The sequence below is a fragment of the Poromitra crassiceps genome (genome assembly GCF_964638095.1).
Source record: "Poromitra crassiceps genome assembly, chromosome: 13".
Lineage (NCBI taxonomy): Eukaryota > Metazoa > Chordata > Actinopteri > Beryciformes > Melamphaidae > Poromitra > Poromitra crassiceps.
In genome coordinates, this window is record NC_139644.1 from 62,346 (window position 1) to 82,544 (window position 20,199).

Sequence of the window (20,199 nt, forward strand, 5' to 3'; positions counted from 1 at the left end):
AAAACACATGAATTCTGATTCAGCATGCAACACTGTAAACTCCAGACAGTGATTGCCTCACTTTGACCCGGCAAACTCCACAGACACAGTACAGATAACTTAATAACCAACTAACAGATTTGTGTTTAAAAGTAAAGCCCCAAGTAAAAATTCACTCTTAGACCTTCAAATATTTTACCAAGGACTTGTATTATTATTACATTACTTCAAAATAACTTTGCTAAGCCAATTCATATGATTTATCAACATGGTTAATCCACAAATTCAAGGTATGATTGTTGGATAGAGTGACAATTCAAATATGTTCCCACAAATTGATTTTATTCATGACAGCCCCTGACAAAGTGCCATGGACCCCTGGGGGTCCCGGACCCCCATTTGAGAACCACTGCCCTAGAGGATATTATTTCTGAATCCGTGACTCATTATAGCCTACCATTATATCCACATAAAAATCTCTTAGAAACCTCACTTAACTCATTGAGTGCCAATGACGTCTAAAGACGTCAATTCAAATAGTAACGTAGAGTGCCAATGACGTCTAAAGATGTCAATTGCGTTTTTTGACAGTGGGACGTGGATCAAGTGGGGCGCTCGTTTTTCTCCCCTCCAGAGGGCTACTACCATCCGCTGGGCGGGGGCAGGGAGGTGTGGTTTGGCTTCCATCAGTCTGTCCGTCCTGCCATGTGGAACATGATGCTCAACATTGATGGTATGTGGCTCAGGAGGTGGAGCAGGTCGCACGTCCACTAATCAGAAGGTCGGTGGTTCGATCCCCCCGCTCCTCAAAGTGTCCTTGGGCAAGACACTGAAACCCAAATTGCTCCCCGATGGCTGTGCCAGCGCCCTGGCAGCTGGCCGCCTTCGGTGTGTGAATGGGTGATTGTAGGCACATTGTAAAGCGCTTTGGATAAAAGCGCTATATAAATGCAGTCCATTTACCATCAAAGCCTGATGCATCTCCTGTAAAAATATGGGGGATTTTGAAGGTGTATAAGCTATTTTACGGACCCATTAGGTGGCGACAGTGCTCTCCAGATTAGAGAAAGGTGAGGAAAAAAACAGAGAAGAAGCCGTGGGCACTGGGCACACGGAAACCGATGCATACTGTAACGTTAGCTGTGCCAATCTGCTCCCACAATTGAGCCTTTCTGTCTGTTGCGATAGCCCCTCCACATGATTAGTTGCCAGAAAAGGAGCACCCGACACGAGCGTCTTTCTGAAAATTATTCTCAGCTGGGAGCGCTGGGAGCCGGCGACAAAAACGGCGGAGTGCTGTGAAAATAGGCTGGGTGCAGCGCACTTTGAAACGTGCAGTGGAAAATTCAGAGCAGAGAGCCACCAGAGACACTCCCACTGAGGAGGAGTGTGCAGTTGAGGGGGTGGGGCACGCAGGGCACCATACAACACCAACCCAGACAGCAGGCTCGATGGACAGACAGATTGGCAAACACAAGCTAAAATATCTGATGCCCACCAGCAGTAAATCAAGACCACGCAGGGGCCAGCGCTGCTGGTTGCAGCTAAAAAATATTATTTTGCCATCAAAATTCCTTTGTTTTCGCTCTTTTATTGAAGGAAATTATTTTTGAGGTGTCACTACATCAGAAAATATTAGCTTCAGAGTCAGTGATGTGCTTGAAATGCTTCATTTCACAAAAGGCTCATTATCTCAGCTTCTAGTTTGAAACATCTGTTTTTGGTGAAATCAACCTATCTTCTCCGGCTGATAACTAAAGAACGGAAAACGATATCAATAAACTTTTTTTTGCTGATGATACAAGAGAGTCTCATCGTTCTTTGGGCGTGTTCGGTGTTTACATAGTAATATCACACAATATTCTGTGGGTCTTGAGTTATCACTGAAAACGCTCTGAAAGGACTGGCACTGGGAGCATCCGTTTTCCAAAAGTGGCTGGCACTCAATGAGTTAACTAAGATCACTGAGCTCTACTGATTATTTCCCCTTGATTTTATTCGACAGACTTGAATATTAATGCTGCTTATTCAGCTTACAAATACATGTTCTCCTACCAATCTCTCCTCCTTTCATGCTGCCCTCTCTCTAATGTTTACTTTACCCCCCCTCCCTCCCCCCATTCACTGTCAAGGACTCCATGTTGACTTTTCTCGCTTACTTAACGACCCTGCGTTTACTTTTCGCACCTCCTGTCACAGAGCGACCCACCCAGACACTTGAAGGGCATGAAGGAGCGCAGAACTGAAGACAAATGTTCAAATATCGAACGTGTTTCGCATCGGAATCGCACGGAAACAGGGCACTGCATTCCGTCGGGTCGCCATCAGCGCACTCCCCGAGTTTGAAGTCGATCCGACCAACGGTTCTCGAGATACGTGAAGGACAGACAGAAGCCGTTTTCCCACATGCGTACCGGAAAATTACCTGTAAGTCAATATCGGACATTTCCCTTCACACCTCTCCTCTGGCATGTCGGAATCTAGCAGCGAAATTGCCTGTATGTGGGGGGGGGGGGGGGGGCGCACTGCAGAGCGAGTGGGGGAGTGACGTGTCGGCAAAACTCCGAATGGTGAAATAAGTTTGCTTGTTTATCCGTTCACCTGCGTAGCGTTGAAGCACTTTTTACAGACTGGCTTCGTTTGATGTGTCCGGGCTTGCCTTCGCTGTCGGCAACGTAAGCAAAATACTTCCACTTTCGCTTCGTGCATTTGCTTAGTCCCTGTCGGGCTGTGACTTAAGGAGGAGGACGGACTGTGGCCAGAGAGCGAGCAGAGAGGAGAGGGGAAAATCAGCACAGCACACCCACACATGAAGCTGACATAGGCTACTGCTGTTATTATCACAAGATCATTTCGCCAGTTTGCTTTAATGTGCGCGAATGATTAGATTATGCCCGCTGGAACATTAAGCAACGTGTGTACACCTCGCCCATGAGAGTGTCGCGGAAAATGACTGCACCCGTTTCTCACTAGTATCCGCTAAAGCGCATACCGCTCTTCTGACAGGCTAGAAAGTGGTGAAATCTCCGCGACGACGGGGTCGCGCTTATACCGGCACGGCGCCTTTCTCACATGCAGGCATTAGACCACGTACCGGTCATTTTGCGGTACAAAGCGCATGTGGGAAAAGGGCTAGAGAGAGAGACAGACGATGCCGGAATTATAGTATAGATGTTTGGTTTGACAGAGAGAAGCTTGTTCCACCTGCAGACAGTGGAGGCGTTCTTCAGCAGGTTTATTTGCAGCGGTGTCTCTTCAGGTGAGATGACTGACTGAACATTTTCTTACAGTGGTCACACCTGTAGGGTTTCTCTCCAGTGTGAATTCGTTGATGTATTGTTAGGTTACTTTTGTTTCTGAACCTCTTCTCACATTGCTCACACCAGTAGGGTTTCACATCAGTGTGAATGCGTAAGTGGCTTGCTAGTTCACCTGACTGACCAAAACTGCTCTCACATTGGTCACACCTGTAAGGTTTCTCCCCAGTGTGAATGCGTTTATGTACTCTTAGGTACTGTGAGTGACTGAAACTGCTCCCACATTGGTCACAGTGGTAGGGTTTCTCCCCAGTGTGAATGCGTTTATGACTTATTAGGTAATTTGCTCGAACAAAACTTCTTCCACATTGGTCACAGGGGTAGGGTTTCGCTCCAGTGTGAATACGTTGGTGTGATCTTAGGTTACTTAAGAAAGAGAAACTGCTCCCACATTGGTCACACGAGAAGGGTTTTTCCCCTGAGTGAATTATCTGATGACGCTTTAAGTCTCTAAGTGTTGTGAATGCTCTGTCACACTGCTGACAGGAGCAAGGCTTCTCCCCTGAGTGAACTCTCTGATGCTGCTTTAAGGTTCCAAGTCTTTTGAATGCTTTGCCACACTGCTGACAGGAGTAAGGTTTCTCTCCTGAGTGAACGCTCTGATGATGCTTTAACTGTGGAAGTGTTCTGAATGCTTTCTCACACTGCTGACAGGAGTAAGGTTTCTCCCCCAAGTGAGCTCTCTGATGATGCTTTAACTCTCGAAGTGTTCTGAATGCTTTGTCACACTGCTGACAGGAGTAAGGTTTCTCCCCTGAGTGTACTTTCTGATGATGCTTTAAAGATGTAAGTGATGTGAAAGCTTTGTCACACTGCTGACAGGAGTAACGTTTCTCCCCTGAGTGTACACTCTGATGAATCTTTAAGTTTTGAAGTGATGTGAATGCTTTGTCACACTGCTGGCAGGAATAAGGTTTCTCCCCTGAGTGAACTCTCTGATGATGCTTTAAGCTTGCAAATTGTGTGAATGTTTTGTCACACTGCTGGCAGGAGTACGGTTTCTCCCCTGAGTGAACTCTCTGATGAACCTTTAAGATTTGAAGTGATGTGAATGCTTTGTCACACTGCTGACAGGAGTAAGGTTTCTCCCCTGAGTGAACTCTCTGATGAACCTTTAAGTTTTGAAGTGATGTGAATGATTTGTCACACTGCTGACAGGAATAAGGTTTCTCCCCAGTGTGAATGCGTTGATGTTTTCTTAGGTTACCTAGATGACTGAAATATTTCCCACACTGCTGACAGGAGTACCGTTTCTCCCCTGAGTGAACTCTCTGATGAATCTTTAAGAGTTGAAGCGTTGTGAATGATTTGTCACACTGCTGACAGCGGTGACGTTTGGGTCCGTTGGTGTGTCTCTGTTTCCATAGAGAAAGAGAAAGAATCAGGACAGAGGGATAGAGTGTGTGCGTCTTGCAACATTAGTAGTCTCGCTGGCCAGCCCCCCCTTCCTTCCGTGAGGAGTCTGGCTGCACGGAAACAGGCTGCTGGCATAAGCCCTCCCCTGCCCTACAGCTGCTCTCCCATTGGAGGCGTCTATTTCAGACGCTGCCGGATTTACGCTCCCCGCTTAAGAAGCTCTGTCATTGGCTCCAACCATGTCAATCAGAGCAGCCTCCGCTCCCTCCTCTCTGTGTGTCCCTGTAAATAGTCCCCTGCTGCCACAGTGAAAACAACAACGCTAACTAGCTAGCAAGCTAACAGCAGAAACCTACACGCTAGCTCGTTGCTACACAAGTTGGATTGTTGGAAACTATTTTCCAATGGCACTGCCGCTAAGCGCCGCCAATCGCAATTCCACAATGGAGACCTGTGCCGCCAGACTCCTCATGGAAGGGATGGGAGGCTGGCCAGCGAGACTACAACATCAGTGATATTTTTCTCACCTCTTCTGAAGAATTCATTTCAGCAACATTCCTCTCTTCTGCCAGATGTCTCTCTTGCCGCCAATCAGCTCTGACATCATCAAACAGACAGTCAATAAGAGGGAATATCCACAAAAAAAACAGCAATAATAATAATAAAATAATGTAATAATGTAGCTGCAAGCAGTGATTGTATGAGTCAAGCACTTCTCTGAAGACTAAAACCTATTGAGGAAATATTAAGGTTTCATCAATGTGAATGAAAAAAGTAAAGTGCTGCTGCCCAAGAGACAGCATCTCATAATTAATTTTCTTCTCTCACACGTGCGCACATACGCACGAGTTCACACACACACACACACACACACACACACACACACACACACACGGTGTTCACAGACTAGTCAACTTAAAACCACTAGATGACACTGTGCATGTAATCTGTGGTTTTATGAATAAACTAAATAAATAAACAAATTAATTAAACAGATTTTTTTTTAACAATCATTTTCTATGTGAGCGCTGAAGGAGTGCGTGCCCATCCGCATGTCCTCGAGTGCCCACCGCCCGGGTGGGGTCGTCTAAAGGGCCTTTCTGTGTGGAGTTTGCATGTTCTCCCCGTGCCCCCTGGGGGTTTCCTTCATATAGGAACCCCACACCAAAACATGCAATATCCTCAACCCATTCTCACTCCGAGTGCGTAGCATATTGACGCTTTGTCCCGTCCCTTGTGCGTCGCTTGTTACTAACATGGTACCCTTGAGCGACCCATGAAACGACTTGGGCTTTCCGACTAAACTCAATGTAAACCCATGGAAGTCATCTTTGACGCTTATGGCAACTGCTCCCCCATTAGCCTAACTGCTCCCCCATTAGTCAACTTCTCCCCCATTAGGGTCTGGGGGGAGGAGCTAACCTCTCACAGACCCTAACCCTAAACTCTCCCACCCCCCACGCCTAAACCTAACCTCCCCCAGACCCTAACCCTAAACCTAACCTCTCCCACCCCCCATGGCTAAACCTAACCTCCCCCAGACCCTAACCCTAAACCTAACCTCTCCCACCCCCCACGCCTAAACCTAACCTCCCCCCAGACCCTAATGGGGGAGCACTTGACTAATGGGGGAGCAGTTAGGCTAACGGGGGAGCAGTTGCCATAAGCGTCAAAGATGACTTCCATGGGTTTACATTGAGTTTAGTCGGAAAGCCCAAGTCGTTTCATGGGTCGCTCAAGGGTACCATGTTAGTAACAAGCGAAGCACAAGGGACGGGACAAAGCGTCAATATGCTACGCGCTCGGAGTGAGAACGTGTTGATATCCTGGTTGCTGATGTGGTGCCTCCTCTGGTCATTAGGGGTGCCTGTTCGAAGGGAGGGGAACTCCTTGGAATAGCGTGATCCTCCCAAGTGCTACTGTATGTCCTACCGGTGAAGCTTCCCCTGTCAGGTGAAAAGAAGCGGCTGGCTACTGCCCATGTCTCGGAGGAAGCATGGAGCCAGTTTCTGCTCTCCCCAGATCGGCAGAGGGTGGAGCAGCAACCAGGATAAATACATTAAAATGAGCACTAATGGGGAATAAAAATTTGATAAAAAAAGATCAGAAAAAAACAAAAAACAAAACAAAAAAACAATATTTTTTTACATGATGCCATGTTAAATAAACAGAATGTTTAGAGAGGGAAAGACTCCTGTCTATGTTGTTACTGCAGTCAAACAGCCAGGTTTCTGGGGTTTAGCGGCTCATTTTACAGCCTCTTAGTTGGCTAGTTGATTACAAGATTAGAACTGCTGTTGTCAAGTCTCTGGACTGGAGACGTTTGGCTGTCGGCTCAATGGATTTCTTTGCGATGACGAGAGGATGAGAGATGTTTTGCCCAGTTTAACGTTACGAGGTCACACGCAAATATGGATCTAACGCAGAATTAACATAGCGCAAATGCCTCAGTAGGCTGACGTAGTGGAGGACTGGAGGTGCTTCTCCGGCTGATTTGTGTGACTAAAAGATGCAAGGGGCGTGTTGACAGAGTTTGCAACACAATAAAGTGGCTTTTAAACATGAAGTCTGGATCATGTCTGGCTAGCCAGAGCAGGATATTTTCCGGTTTTACCTTTCTAGACATGAGGAGTCTGTGTTTAGAAACAGCTGGAAATGGTCAGTATTCTCTCTGCCAGTGGGCGGGGGGGGGGGTGCGGTAGCATGTATCGATAACAAGAAATGTGATAGGAAACAGCTTTAGCGAATCTGTAACCAAACTCCATTCCACCAGGGTCCATTCCAACCATTCAGGCAATAACGAGGGGTGGCATTGTGCCAAAAATGAGCGCTTGCCTTGTTACATAAAGCCGCCCAGTCAAAATAGTGGTCGCACCGTCGTCAATCACTGTGGGTGATTTATTTTACAAGTGGCATTCAAGTCATATCTGACTAGTTTTAAATTTATTTCTCCCCACAAAAGTTAGGCTAGGCCTATGTCTCGATATAGGCTGTCAGTCAGTCAGCTCCTCTCCTCTCTCCGCAGCTGTGGATGCTCACAGTCACACAACACTGCCTGCCTCAAATGGCTGCCTCACACAATAGACTTGGCTGCATCCAACTCGAGAAAACTTCTCAGAAGAGACTAACGTTAGTGACAAATCTGGAGACTTTTTCTGACATGGGAATGATGGGATTATTACCAGCAAGCAGCAGTAAAAGCAGGCAATAACGATAGCTGGGTAAGTCCCGCTAGCATCGATGCTAAGTTAGCAAAGTAGCCTACAGCAAGAGCGCAGCTGAAGCTAATTAATATGGACGTTAACATCCATATTAATATATAGCCATGTGCTTGCGCGATGACATCATGTATTGGTGATGTCAAAGGGTGGCGATTGACGATCTGACTGAGGTCAAGATTGCGCAACTCTAGTAGGCTATCATCATCTCTCTTGTTGCATTTTTAAACTGGCAGACGGGGGATTCAATTTTTAGTTGTTTACTCACCTAATTTGGCTCTCTTCCAAATAATCCAGCCACGTAACTAACGCTACGTCCATTCATGAAAATAATGATGGGACATTAATGGTTTGTAAAGTGCCACCACGCGCCCACTCACACATCAGCTAGATGATCTGGATCATGAGCTGCCAGAGTTAAACAGCAGCCGCTTTTGCTCGAATGCGGATCCTATACAGGGGACCGAGATGAATATGATACGGACTCGCGGGAGTGCGCGTAGGCCGGCTAATTGTTGTTTAACATGCAGGCCAACCGGCTAGGAGCTGGTTATAATACGGATTTCACTGCATGTTAAGAAGTGGCTTAATATAAACGATAGAGCATAATATGAAAGTGAAATTATAGACATTTTCTATCATGGAAATGTTTTTTTTTACACCAATTAACTCTGCGGAGAAATGGGCTGTCTCATGTTTCTCACGTGCAGCATGATCGGCTACATAGATTGGCAACAATAAAGCAATATCTGCAATCAGCCGATTGCATATTTGAGGTCCAAATCTGCCGATTCCGATCTCGTGCCGATCAATCCTACTGTGCTAGATGTTTCTGGTGGGGCATGTCCACTAACAGAGCCGCATTAATCAGCATGAGTGGCGAGTGAATTTTAAATTCTTATTTACAAACCAGTTTTACATATGAATGAATTAATGGATATTCAGTATATCTTACCCTTTGTTAGTATCTCTCCATATTTCCCTGCGTTGCAAGCTCAAGGGCTTCCTCCTGGCCAGGACGGCCATGTTTACGATGACATCATCCTCTAGTCGCCCGGAGAGGGGAACTGTGGGTTGGTTGGGAGCTTGAGAGAGACTGGACACTACAAGTGACTGTGCTGTTCGCAAGGAAGGACCACAAACATGGTTACATTAAAACTGACAAGCAAGACCGACTGCAAAATGTCAATGTTCATGGGCATATATCACTGTTGACTAGGGCTGATCATCTCTATACGTGTGTGTGTGTGTGTGTGTGTGTGTGTGTGTGTGTGTGCCCCCTAATAGTCGACCAATCGTTAGTCGGCGAGAAGAGTTTTCAGTCAAGTTTTCAATTGGTCAGTTAGTCGCAGGAAGAGAAAATAAATCTTTGTGCTGCACTCACACTGTCTTACTGTCACTTAAAGGGATAGTTCAGGCCTTATATGTTTGCGTCACTGCACAGATTTGGGTTTGGCAATTGGGTAAATCTTATATGCTAGTCCAACATGCTCAGTTATAACCAATGGTGACAAGTCAACCAGGTTTCCATTACTCCGCTCGAGCCAGCAGGGTTGCCCTCTCTCGCCAGCCCTCTTCGCCATTGCGCTCGAGCCCCTTCGGTCGGAGGTATCGAGACACGCATCAGTTTGTATGTAGACGATCTAATATTATACCTGCACAATTCAGAAGAATCGATCCCCCCTCTCCTAGAATTAATCACCTCCTTCGGTAAGCTGTGCGGATACACAATTAATTGGACAAAGAGTGAATTTATGCCCTTCGCCGATGCTTTCACTCCCGGTTTCCAGGAAAATCTCCCATTCAAATTGGCAAGCTGCTTGTGGCTTTCTACCACTGCGCCATTGAAAGCGTGCTCACATACAGTGTGTGCGTGTGGTACGCCAGCTGCACAGCAGCAGAGAAGAAGGTGCTCCAGAGGGTCATCTCCACTGCCCAGAGAACGGAAGGTTGCTCCCTCCCCACTCTGGAAGACCTTTACACCTCCCGCTGTCTCACCAAAGCAAAAAAAAAATCCTCAAAGGCCCATCACATCCAGGACACTGTCTGTTCGAGCTGCTGCCCTCGGGCAGGAGACATAGGATAGGACTATCAAAGCCAGGACAAACCGGCTAAAAAACAGTTTCTATCCTAAAGCAATAACTGCACTCAATGCTGTTTAACGCACTAAGGCTGTAGCCCTTTTTCTGCTGCTTTTTCCCAGTGCAATTTGTGGAGACGTGCAATAGGAGGAAGCCTAGAAATGTATGAATGTTTTTGCCTTCTTTTCTCTTCTAACAGAGACTTGTTTACATTATTTATACTTTACCCGATGTCTGTTTTAGTTTATTGACTAATTGACTGGTCTTTATAGCTCTTTTTAACCTTTTATACTGCAGAGGATGCAATTTCATTGTTGTGCAAATGACAATGACAATAAAGGATCTTGAATCTTGAATCAAAGGACCGCCTCACATATCTTGGTTTGACCATACCTAAAGATCCTAAGCTAATATTCAAGTTTAATTTTGGTGATTTTATTTCAAGATTGAAACAATGTATCAAAAACTGGAGAATCCTCCCTTTGTCCATGATTGGCCATATAAACTCAATTAAGATGGTCTCTCTTCCCAGGTTCCTCTATGTCAAAATATTCCCATCTTTCTTACGTCAGCTTTCTTTAAACAACTGGACTCCATAATTCTGTCCTATATCTGGAATTATAAGAATCATAGAATTGCAAAAACTCACTTGCAGAAACCCAAGTCTGAGTGAGGGCTTGCTCTACCAGTGTTTAGACACTATTACTGGGCTGCCAATGTTAGGGCTCTGATGTTTTGGCAACAAGGGACTTCTGGCAACTTAACCCATGGGGCCTCCTGTGGCTAAAAATAGAGGCCAGCTCAGTTGCTAACTCCTCCATGCTAGCCATGTAGCATGCAAGCCTGGGACTTTAAAAACTTAAAGTTTTATTACAAAGAACTGTCAGATTTCTGAATCAAGATTCAGGTTAGGAGCATTTTGAGTATACCAGATTTTTCAGTTCACACACCAATTTGTTTTAATCATTCTTTTCTGAGTGCCTGGAGTGGGAAGGGGCTTGTTAACATCAGACCTATATATTGACGCCCAATTTCCATCCTTTGATCTTCTGAAGAGGAAATTTGAGTTGCCCGAAACGCATCTTTACAGATACATACAAATTAAGAAATTATGTTCGATCCAAGATTCATGACTTTGAAGTCCTCTCAAATGACAATTTTTTCGAAGTTTTGTTAAGCCCCCTCTCACTCCAAGCATCTTATTTCTAGGTTTGTGTGTTTGTTTGATAGATGCATTAGAGCAGAGGTTCTCAAATGTTTTTCAGCCAAGGACCCCTTACAAGATAGAAAATATACCTCATTCTGATTTGTGATTTTGGGCTAAGCTTAATTGTTTCCACGGTAACGTGCATGACTTTTATTTTGATAGGTTTGTTATTAGAATGTAATCCATGAACCATTTTAGATTTAAAGCATAAACTATTTTCGTTGAACTATGAAGATTTTGCAAAAAAAAAAAAAAATTTTTTATTACATTACATTTACATTACGTCATTTAGCAGACACTTTTGTTTTGTCCAAAGCGACTTACAATATCACAATTTGTCAACAGTATAGAAAACCTCTATGCAACACAATCAATGACAGCCAAGATATTTTGATAGACTAGCACCATGTAGGAAGTAGTTTGAGAAGGAATAATTAACATGTAGCATTTTATTTTTTAATTAAAAAAAAAAAAAAAAAAAAAAAAAAAAAAAAAAAAAAAAAAAAAAATTTACTTGAAAACTTTTCGCGGACCCCCTGGCAAAGTGCCACGGACCCCTGGGGGTCCGCGGACCCCCATTTGAGAACCACTGCATTAGAGCACCCACTACGAGGATTAGAGAGGCATGGTAGGAGGAACTCGGTGTTGATCTATCTGAAATTATATGGGACAGGAGTTTGTCTATAGTCCAACTCTGCTCAATTAACAGCAGACACCAGCTGATTCAATTTAAAGTTGCTCACCATCTTCATTACTCCAAGCATAGATTGCACAAGATGTATCCTTCTGTTTCACCACTATGTGATAGGTGTCGGGTCTTAGAGGGCACACTGTCTCATGCCTTTTGGTTCTGGCCCTCACTATCCGGATTCTGGGCCAAAATATTTGACTGGTACTCCAAGTCCTACAAAATAACCCTACAGCTGGAGGCAGAACTCGCCATCTTCAGCTGTTCGGAGTCCTCTCTGAACTTCTCTACAGCTGTGCAACAAACTGACACTGGGGACAACTGTTGCCAAAAGATCTATTCTGAAGGAATGGAAGTCCTCCTCTTCACCTGGATGAGGGGCGGCTTTAGCGCAGGAGGTGGAGCGGGTCGGCCAATGACGCAAGGGTTGGCGGTTCGATCCCCGCTCCCTCCCAGCTGCTGTCGTTGTGTCCTTGGGCAAGACACTTAACCCTCCTTGCTCCCGATGGTGTGTAGGCACCCTGCGTGGCAGCCTGCCGCCATTGGTGTATGAATGGGTGAATGTAGACTATCTACTGATTGTAAAGCGCTTTGGATAAAAGCGCTATATAAATGCAGGCCATTTACCATTTACCATCACCTTCTTTTCAGGTGTGGCTGATGGAAATTATTTCTGTAATACAGATGGAGAGAGTCAGGTCCCTGAGAACCAACTCGTTCAAAAGGTTCTCAACTGTCTGGGACCCGTTTTTGGCATACTTTAACGAGGTTAACTCATTCATGGCCAAAGACGTCTTTGACGTGTTTTTGTTTTTATTAGTGCAGCGCGTAGTTCAAACACTTCCCCAGCCTGTGACATGTTATCAGGTCCCTAGCCTCAAAGACAAAGCCGACAACACGCGATCAAACACATACCGCAGCTGTTGTTTTGAAATGAGCAGGAGGAAAAACAGAGAAACGCGCTTCCTTGTAGAGAGGAGAAACGCCATTGAAACGCCCCTCGGCACGCTGCACTGCTCGCCTTGCTGCAGGGCAAACCTGGATTGAGTTGTTCGCAGTAGTCAAATCCGTGACGAACATGATCGATCCGGTTCCAGCGCCTGGTCCCAAAGCCAAGCCGGACCCGTTCCTGTGTCGCAGCATTCGTCCCAGCGCGAACGAGAGGAGGAAAACGATGCGAGGCAGAGGAGGCTAGACGCTGATCTCAAACCAGTTTGGTGTTCCCCTCCTATGCTAATTTGCGGGGGAAGGAGGTGCGATCCAGCAGCAGCTGTGGACAGAACTCTCTCTGTGTGTGTGTGTGTGTGTGTGTGTGTGTGTGTGTGTGTGTGTGTCTGTGTCTGTGTCTGTGTGTCTGTCTGTCTGTGTGTCTGTCTGTCTGTCTGTCTGTCTGCACACTCACTCACACTGAGTAAACTGTATTGTTGAATGTAAAAAAAGCACTTCATGTATATATATTAGAAATGGGATAGTTAACGCCATTAACGGCTGCGTTAACGCGAGACTCTTAACGCGCGATAAAAAAATTATCGCCGTTAATCTATTTTAATCTTTTTTTTTTTTTTTTTTTTTTTTTTTTTACCTTTATTTATACAGGGGGAGTCTCACTGAGAGCAATGCTCTCTTTTTCAGGAGCGCCCTGTTCACATTCACACACATTCATACCTGGAAGCTGTCCAGTACAACCACAGTCTGATCTGCTGGCCACTGAGCAGCTCCACTGTATTATTATTATTATTATATATATTATTATTCTCAAAGTTGTCTGGTAGCAGGGTCCACTTATATTGAGCAGGCCATGATGATTATCACTTTAGAATGGAACAGGTATGTAAGCGCGGACATTTATGTCTGCCTCCCCCATCCTGGCTGCTGTGGGGGGGCGTGAACAACCGAATAAACAGAAACCTGTTCACAAGGACTTACTTCTAGTCATTATTTATGTTGCACACACATATTTTGAATGGCTTCGACAGACTTCAAATGACCCATTTTAATCTAGATTAATCTAGATTAATGACCAGGATTAATCTAGATTAATCTAGATTAAAAAAATGAATCTATTCCCATCTCTAATATATATATATATATATATGTTTTTGTCATTTGTGTCATAATGAATAATATTTACATGTCTGATGTCAATACAGTTCAAAATAAAAGAATTGAGAGCGAGTTCTGCCTGAGATTGTGTCTTTTACAAAAATTGCCTTTTCTGCTGTTTCTCTTCTCCGAGAGACCTTTTTGGTGAAAACAGGGTGTATATAAATGGCTATAAGTAGAGTACAGAACATGCTAAAAGCTCACTTTTTTTTCCCTGGTGAACCCAGAGACGTACATCTTCATTTTGAGGTATTGCAAATCACTTTGGTGCTAATAGATAATTTACTGTGGGTCTTGAAAGATGACCAACAATTATGAAAATCTTTGGCCTGTGCTAAATATTGGCAGTCCTAAACTGGCCATGAATGAGTTAAGAATGATAAGTGACTGAGGTTTGGGGTGGTGTCTCGTGGACCCCTTGCGTAGGATCTCATGCGCATTGTCTCTGGCAAGCACATAAGCACCTTGTGCGGCTGATAACACCAAGTTGTAATGATGAATGTCGATGATGTATGTTTTTTCTTTTTTTCTTTCTTTCTTTTCCTGTCTGAGCCTGTTTATCTTCTTTGTATGTTCTATAAAAATGGAAAATAAAATATATATAAAAAAGGGATAGTTCGGATTTTGCCGATGGCTGGAGGTTATATTTTCGCCCGACTGTCAACAGGATATCTGAAAAAGTTATGAATGGATTTGCAAGAAACTTGACAGAAAGGTTGATCATAAGCCAACTTAGAAGTGATTAATTTTCCATGCCCACTGGCCAAAAGTGGCATGGCAATGGCTGTGGCCAATCACAAAAAGGCGGTTAACTTCCAAACAGATTCACGTAAAACCGTCATAGGCCAAATTAAAAATGATTAAAGACCCTGGAAACCCAAAATAAATATGCATTTTGAGTTCATCACACTACAGGAACTGTTAATAAGCCACCAGCCAAATTTGAACGATGATGAATGTTGCAAAGAATATACCGTATATATTATAAATAAACAAAGTAATAATGATGCATGTGTAACATTTTTTGTGTGTGATCCGAAAGATACAGAACATATCTGCTGCCTTCGAAAAGTCAATTTTAACCCGTAGTGAGTCGACTGTTTGTTGTTTACCAAATAATAAATTATTGCTTTTATTTTGAAGGTAAAGCTTCTTGTATTCTGCCTACTGTAGCTTTCTCTAGCTAACTTTCTCAGAATACCCGATCGCTCGTATTTCCTCATTGTTACCACATTATGTGAAGGTAACGTATCACCAAATGTCTTGTTTGACAACAGTATGTTAGTTGATCATGTTCACGATTGTCCTTGGCTTTGTGTAGATTGTGTAGATTGTATTACTTAGGCAATTAGCTACAATTGTGTGTGTGTGTGTGTGTGTGTGTGTGTGTGTGTGTGTGTGTGTGTGTGTGTGTGTGTGTTGGAAAGCCGTGCTGGCTCGCTGGCTCGACTACTTCCTCAAATTCTGGCCGAATCATGAGCGAGGCAGACCGCAGCAGATCGTGTGCACACTCTGCAGTTTGAAATCAAAGTTTTACCACATGCAGGGCCCGAAATTAGAGCCCGCCACCCGCCAATGGCGGGCATATTTTAGCTTTGGCGAGTGACATAAAAGGGCTGTCCACCACGTGGCGGGTAACAAAATAGTCATGTAAAATAATTAAAACTGCGGTGTGTTTTGGTCTTACGACAGTCGCCTTTATTGCAGCCCCCAATCTCTCCGTGCGGGTCATCTCCGGCCTCATTTTTGGCTTGTTTACGAACGTCACATCCGCTACTCTCCTGTCCTGACTGGCCGTGGCCATCTGCATTCTGCAGCGCCTGCTTGCACTGCAGGGAGCCAACGTTACGCCGGTCCGCCTGCTATAGCTAAGCTAACCTTAGCTTAATATAACGTTAAATGTGTTACAATGTGGAACCATATTGAGGGAGTAAGCCGGCCGCTAAAAAGAAAACCCACCGCGGCTTTCTCCGACGAAAAGGATGAAGCAGCAGCGAGAGCGGGACCACCTAACAAAAGAAAGTTTCGAGAGGAGTGGAAGTTTGGCGATAGTGGTGTTTCAAGAGACTGGCTACAGTATGATGCTGGGGCTGTAGTGATGAGTTGTTCCGTGTGCCGCAATTATGCCAAAAAGAAAAATAGAAACAACACATTTGTCATCGGTAGTAAATCAATGAAGCTGGAAGCCGTTCGTGACCATGAACAGAGCCAGAGTCACATTGGCTGTAAAGAGGAGAAGAGAGAGGGTGAGGAGTCTGAGGAGTTATGTTTACAAAACCTTCAAATTTACTTCTGTTCTGTTAAATCCTGCAAAGAGGGTAGAGAGTGAGGAGTCTGATGTTTAACATTAGGTTACAATTTAAGCTCAAGATTGACTTGACATGTATTGATTAATCAATCATCAATCAATATATTAAAATAATTTGCTTCAAATTTTACTCTGGCCTCTTATTTAAGTGTGTATTCTTCAACATAATACCTTATCTACTTGAAATGTACTGAAGAAAATGTATATATATGGATATATGTGACACAAAAATGCGTTTATTTTTTTTGGCCGGTAAGAAATATGCTTGGCGGGTAGATTTTTTCCATCTACCCGCCACTGGCCGGTGGGTCAAAAAGTTAATTTCGGGCCCTGACCACATGGGTCAAGAAATGTGGTCAAAACACGGCTCAGTGTAGCCTACTTACTACATTTCTCTCCCGGTCTCTCCAGCTCTGGTGAGACCTGAGCAGAGAAAGTGAAAGTGGACTGGACTCGCTCAGAGACTCAGTCTGACTATGTTTTATAAATGTAAAATAAATCGAAAATAGCCCACAACAGATATAAAAACATGGGCATGTGTGTTTAATGTAGACTTTTGAAATATGCATTTAAAGAAACGCAATGTGTCCCGCGCAATGAGGTGAGGACCGTCCCTGAGTCATTTCCTCAAAAGCTGCCCGGCAGAGCAGCACTCTGACACGGCCGGCCCCATTCAGACAGAGTCCCAGCGGGGAGTGCAGGGGGGCTGAGTGCAGGGGGGCTGAGTGCGGGGTCATGACAGTTTTGTAGAATGGACAACTGCAAGCAACTTTATGATTGGATCTGCCTGTTGACGTCAACAGCTGGGCAATTTGAAGCCGTTAAGCACAGCCAAATTCAAATCCTGCCAGAATAAAACATTTTAACAGGGAAATGGTGATATTTAGGATTTGGGTTGAAACTAATGTCTCAAACTTTTTGAGGCTTACAATTAGTAACATAAGACCCTAAATTACCGCGTTAGAAGGTTTTTGTGGATTTCGGTTTCCAGGGTCTTTAACTTTCCACCCCCACTGGCCAAAAGGGGTGTGGTAATGGGTATCTTCAATCACAAAAAGGCAGCTAACTTCCGAACAGATTCACAAGCCACCACAAAACTTGGCAGAAAGTTTGGTCATGGGCCAACTTAGAAGTGATTAACTTTCCACGGTCACTAGCCAAAAGCGAGTGTGACAATGACCATGACCAATCACAAAAGGGCGCTTACAGTAACTTCTACATGGATTCACCTAATACCACAAAACTTTGTAGATAAGTAGGTCATGGGCCAACTAGAACTGAGTAACTTTCCACGGCCACTAGCTAAAAGGAGGCATGGCAATGGGCATAGCGAATGACAAAAAGGCGCCTAAGTTCCAAATGGATTCACGTAACACACCATGGCAGAGTTATGGGCCCCTATTCTCCCACAGGCCTTCGGCGCTAAAACGGGCCTTCGGCGCAAAAAAACGTGCCTTGCGCCTGCCTCGGGAAGATATCAACATGGCTTTACGCTGCCAAATGCGCTTTAGGCCGAATGGTCGTGGCGCACTCCCTGAATGGGCGAGAATGGGCGTTTCGGCGTTAAAAGTCGGCGTAATGATATCTTCCCACCTGGCGTAAATTTAGCGCTTTGCGCTTTTGAAAACCAGGCCTATTCAGTGCGCTGGTTGCGTGGAGCGCTCCCCTCTGGCTCCCCTCTGTCACCATTCTCTGTGTCACTCTCTCCCTCTCTCCTCAGTCTGACAGGCACAATACGACTCTCTCTCTGACTCCCTCGCTCAGACAGACACAACACACTTCCCATAGGAAAAATAAGTTGTAAGTTCACTGCCTGGCGTCCCAGCATGCATTGTGGTACTCCATTTCGCTACTAAATAGCAACCAAATGAGCCGAAATATATGGTTACATGCTCCCAAAATAATGTGTAATGGTAACACAAGCTGCAATTGTAGAACATTTCAATATTGGACCAAATAAAACATCGAAATGAAAACACCACCCTATGTGAAACATATATGTCCTCCTACCCCTTGTCGATTTAACGTGATTTAGATAAGTGACAGCGGAACGCGCTTCGGAACGCGCTTCTACTGTCATCTGCTATACTGTGATGTCCGCTCCAATAACTTGGCCCTACTTCACATTTAGTTTTACAATAAAAACACATTTATGCAATGACTTTACATAATGTAGGCTATATTTATGTGCATCATCCTTCCTGCAGCAGGCGAGAGAAAATGATATCTTTCTGGACAAACTTTCACCAATCTAATAGGCTATATTTTTCTAGCTGATGCATTTAGAACATTCTTTTCACTTTGATCTTGCTATAGTGTAGGGTATTTACATGCTTGCAGTATTTAAACTGCAGTTAGATTGGTTTGAGAAGCATAATAATATGGAATAATAGCCTATATATGGAGATAGACAGACTGGATGAAGGGAGGGGGGGCGGCAGAGCGCTTGGCTTTGTCTGGTTTTACCGGATTTGTCCAGGAATTGGAGCTTAAAAGGCAAGCGTGTGTCTCTTTACTGCAATTCTCCAATGAGCGGACTATGCATAATTTTACGCTTAAAAGGCATGGTTATAATGGTTGAGGCTGAGTGTAGCGCCGATACCAAGATAGCAAGTGCGCTGGTCCACACCCACTTACTGCGCTAGGCGGCCTAGCGCTAGGCCTTAAACGCAGTTTCTACGCCGATTGCAACGATAGGGCCCATGAACTCTACCGAGTCCCCTCTAGTATGATGTGGGGTTGTATGAGGTACTTGAAATGGTGAGCATCTGGTTCAGGCAAGTAGAGCTGTCTGCTGAGTGTGAAGAGCAAAAACATGAACAAAAATGACAAAAAAAAGACAAATGGCTTGAACTACAGTAATGACTACTAGTCAACCAGGGAAATATTTGGTCTGGGACAGCCCTACTGTTGTCAAAGACCATCTATCTTCAAAAGTCTCCAAGGTTTTAACACATGTCAAGGGTTCAAAGGTCATGAAACTCTATAGAGGCTTAATGAGGCTGCTTCAGTTTCAGTGAGAAAATGCCATACTTCCACTTGTGTTTTTTCCATGACAGGAGTAATACTTAAAAGATTAGGAATAGTTTTGCAGTAGTGGAAACTACCGCTCAAAAACTGAAAAAGCTGGAAGGTTACCTTTGGTTGGCTTTTGAACTGTGGCGGTTGTTTGTTTTGCTGCCCTTTTCTTCACAACATTCGTTTTTCGTTGTGGTATGGTTGTGTTGTTGGTGGCGGTCCTTTTGGCCTCAGTGTTTGCTTGTGTTTTTGTTGCATCATCCGTGCTGAGCTTTCTAGTTTTCCGATGCGTTCCTCTCTTCTTGTTTGACTTGATCTTTGAGCTTAAGATCGAGCAATCAGAATCACTAGAGTCATCTTTAGGCTCCCACTGTGTGTCAGAGTCACAGCTGTTCAGGTCCTCCTCTTCTCTGCTGTCCAACTGAGCCATTGGTGGATGAAGAGCCCTACGTATGGTCTGCTCAGATAGTCTTCTCAACACTACCACTGCCTTTTTCACTCCACTTAGAGAACTAGACGCCTCCTCCCTTTGTGGCTTTTTGCCTTCATCTGTATCCTGAGTCTTGCTGTCCAGTCGATGTGATGGAGTAGTAGTTCTGTCAGCAGTCAGAGAGCTGGAGGCCTGAGTCTCAGGGGGAACAGCCTCATATGGGGATTGAGGCATATTATCTACAAAAAAACAAAAACAAAACATGGGTGAAATTGTAGCTTGCAAAAATCAGATTCAGAACCGAATGAGATTAGGGGTGACGGATGGTTCGCCTGGCTGGTATCTCATGGACCCCTTGCGTGGGATCCCATGCACATTATCTCTTGAATCACATAAGCACCTTATGCTATGGGGCTGATAGCACCATGTTGTAATTTTGAATGTTGTCTTTCCCTTCTTACTTTTTTCTGTGTCTTGTTGTATACAAAATTGAA

General features: G+C 44.5%; 1 protein-coding gene across 1 annotated transcript in view; it reads right to left on the minus strand.

Moving 5' to 3' along the window:
* Positions 1–7,099: 7,099 nt before the first annotated feature.
* Positions 7,100–20,199, minus strand: part of LOC310787849 (uncharacterized protein) — a gene marked incomplete at its 3' end in the record, with an annotated part of 31,025 nt that continues 17,925 nt past the window's right edge. The window contains exons 3-4 of the mRNA XM_083649312.1: positions 19,647–19,944; positions 7,100–7,154 (exon numbers count right to left, since the gene is read on the minus strand). Of these exons, the coding sequence (XP_083505438.1) occupies positions 7,100–7,154; positions 19,647–19,944 (353 nt within the window). The remainder of the gene's footprint in view (positions 7,155–19,646; positions 19,945–20,199) is intronic.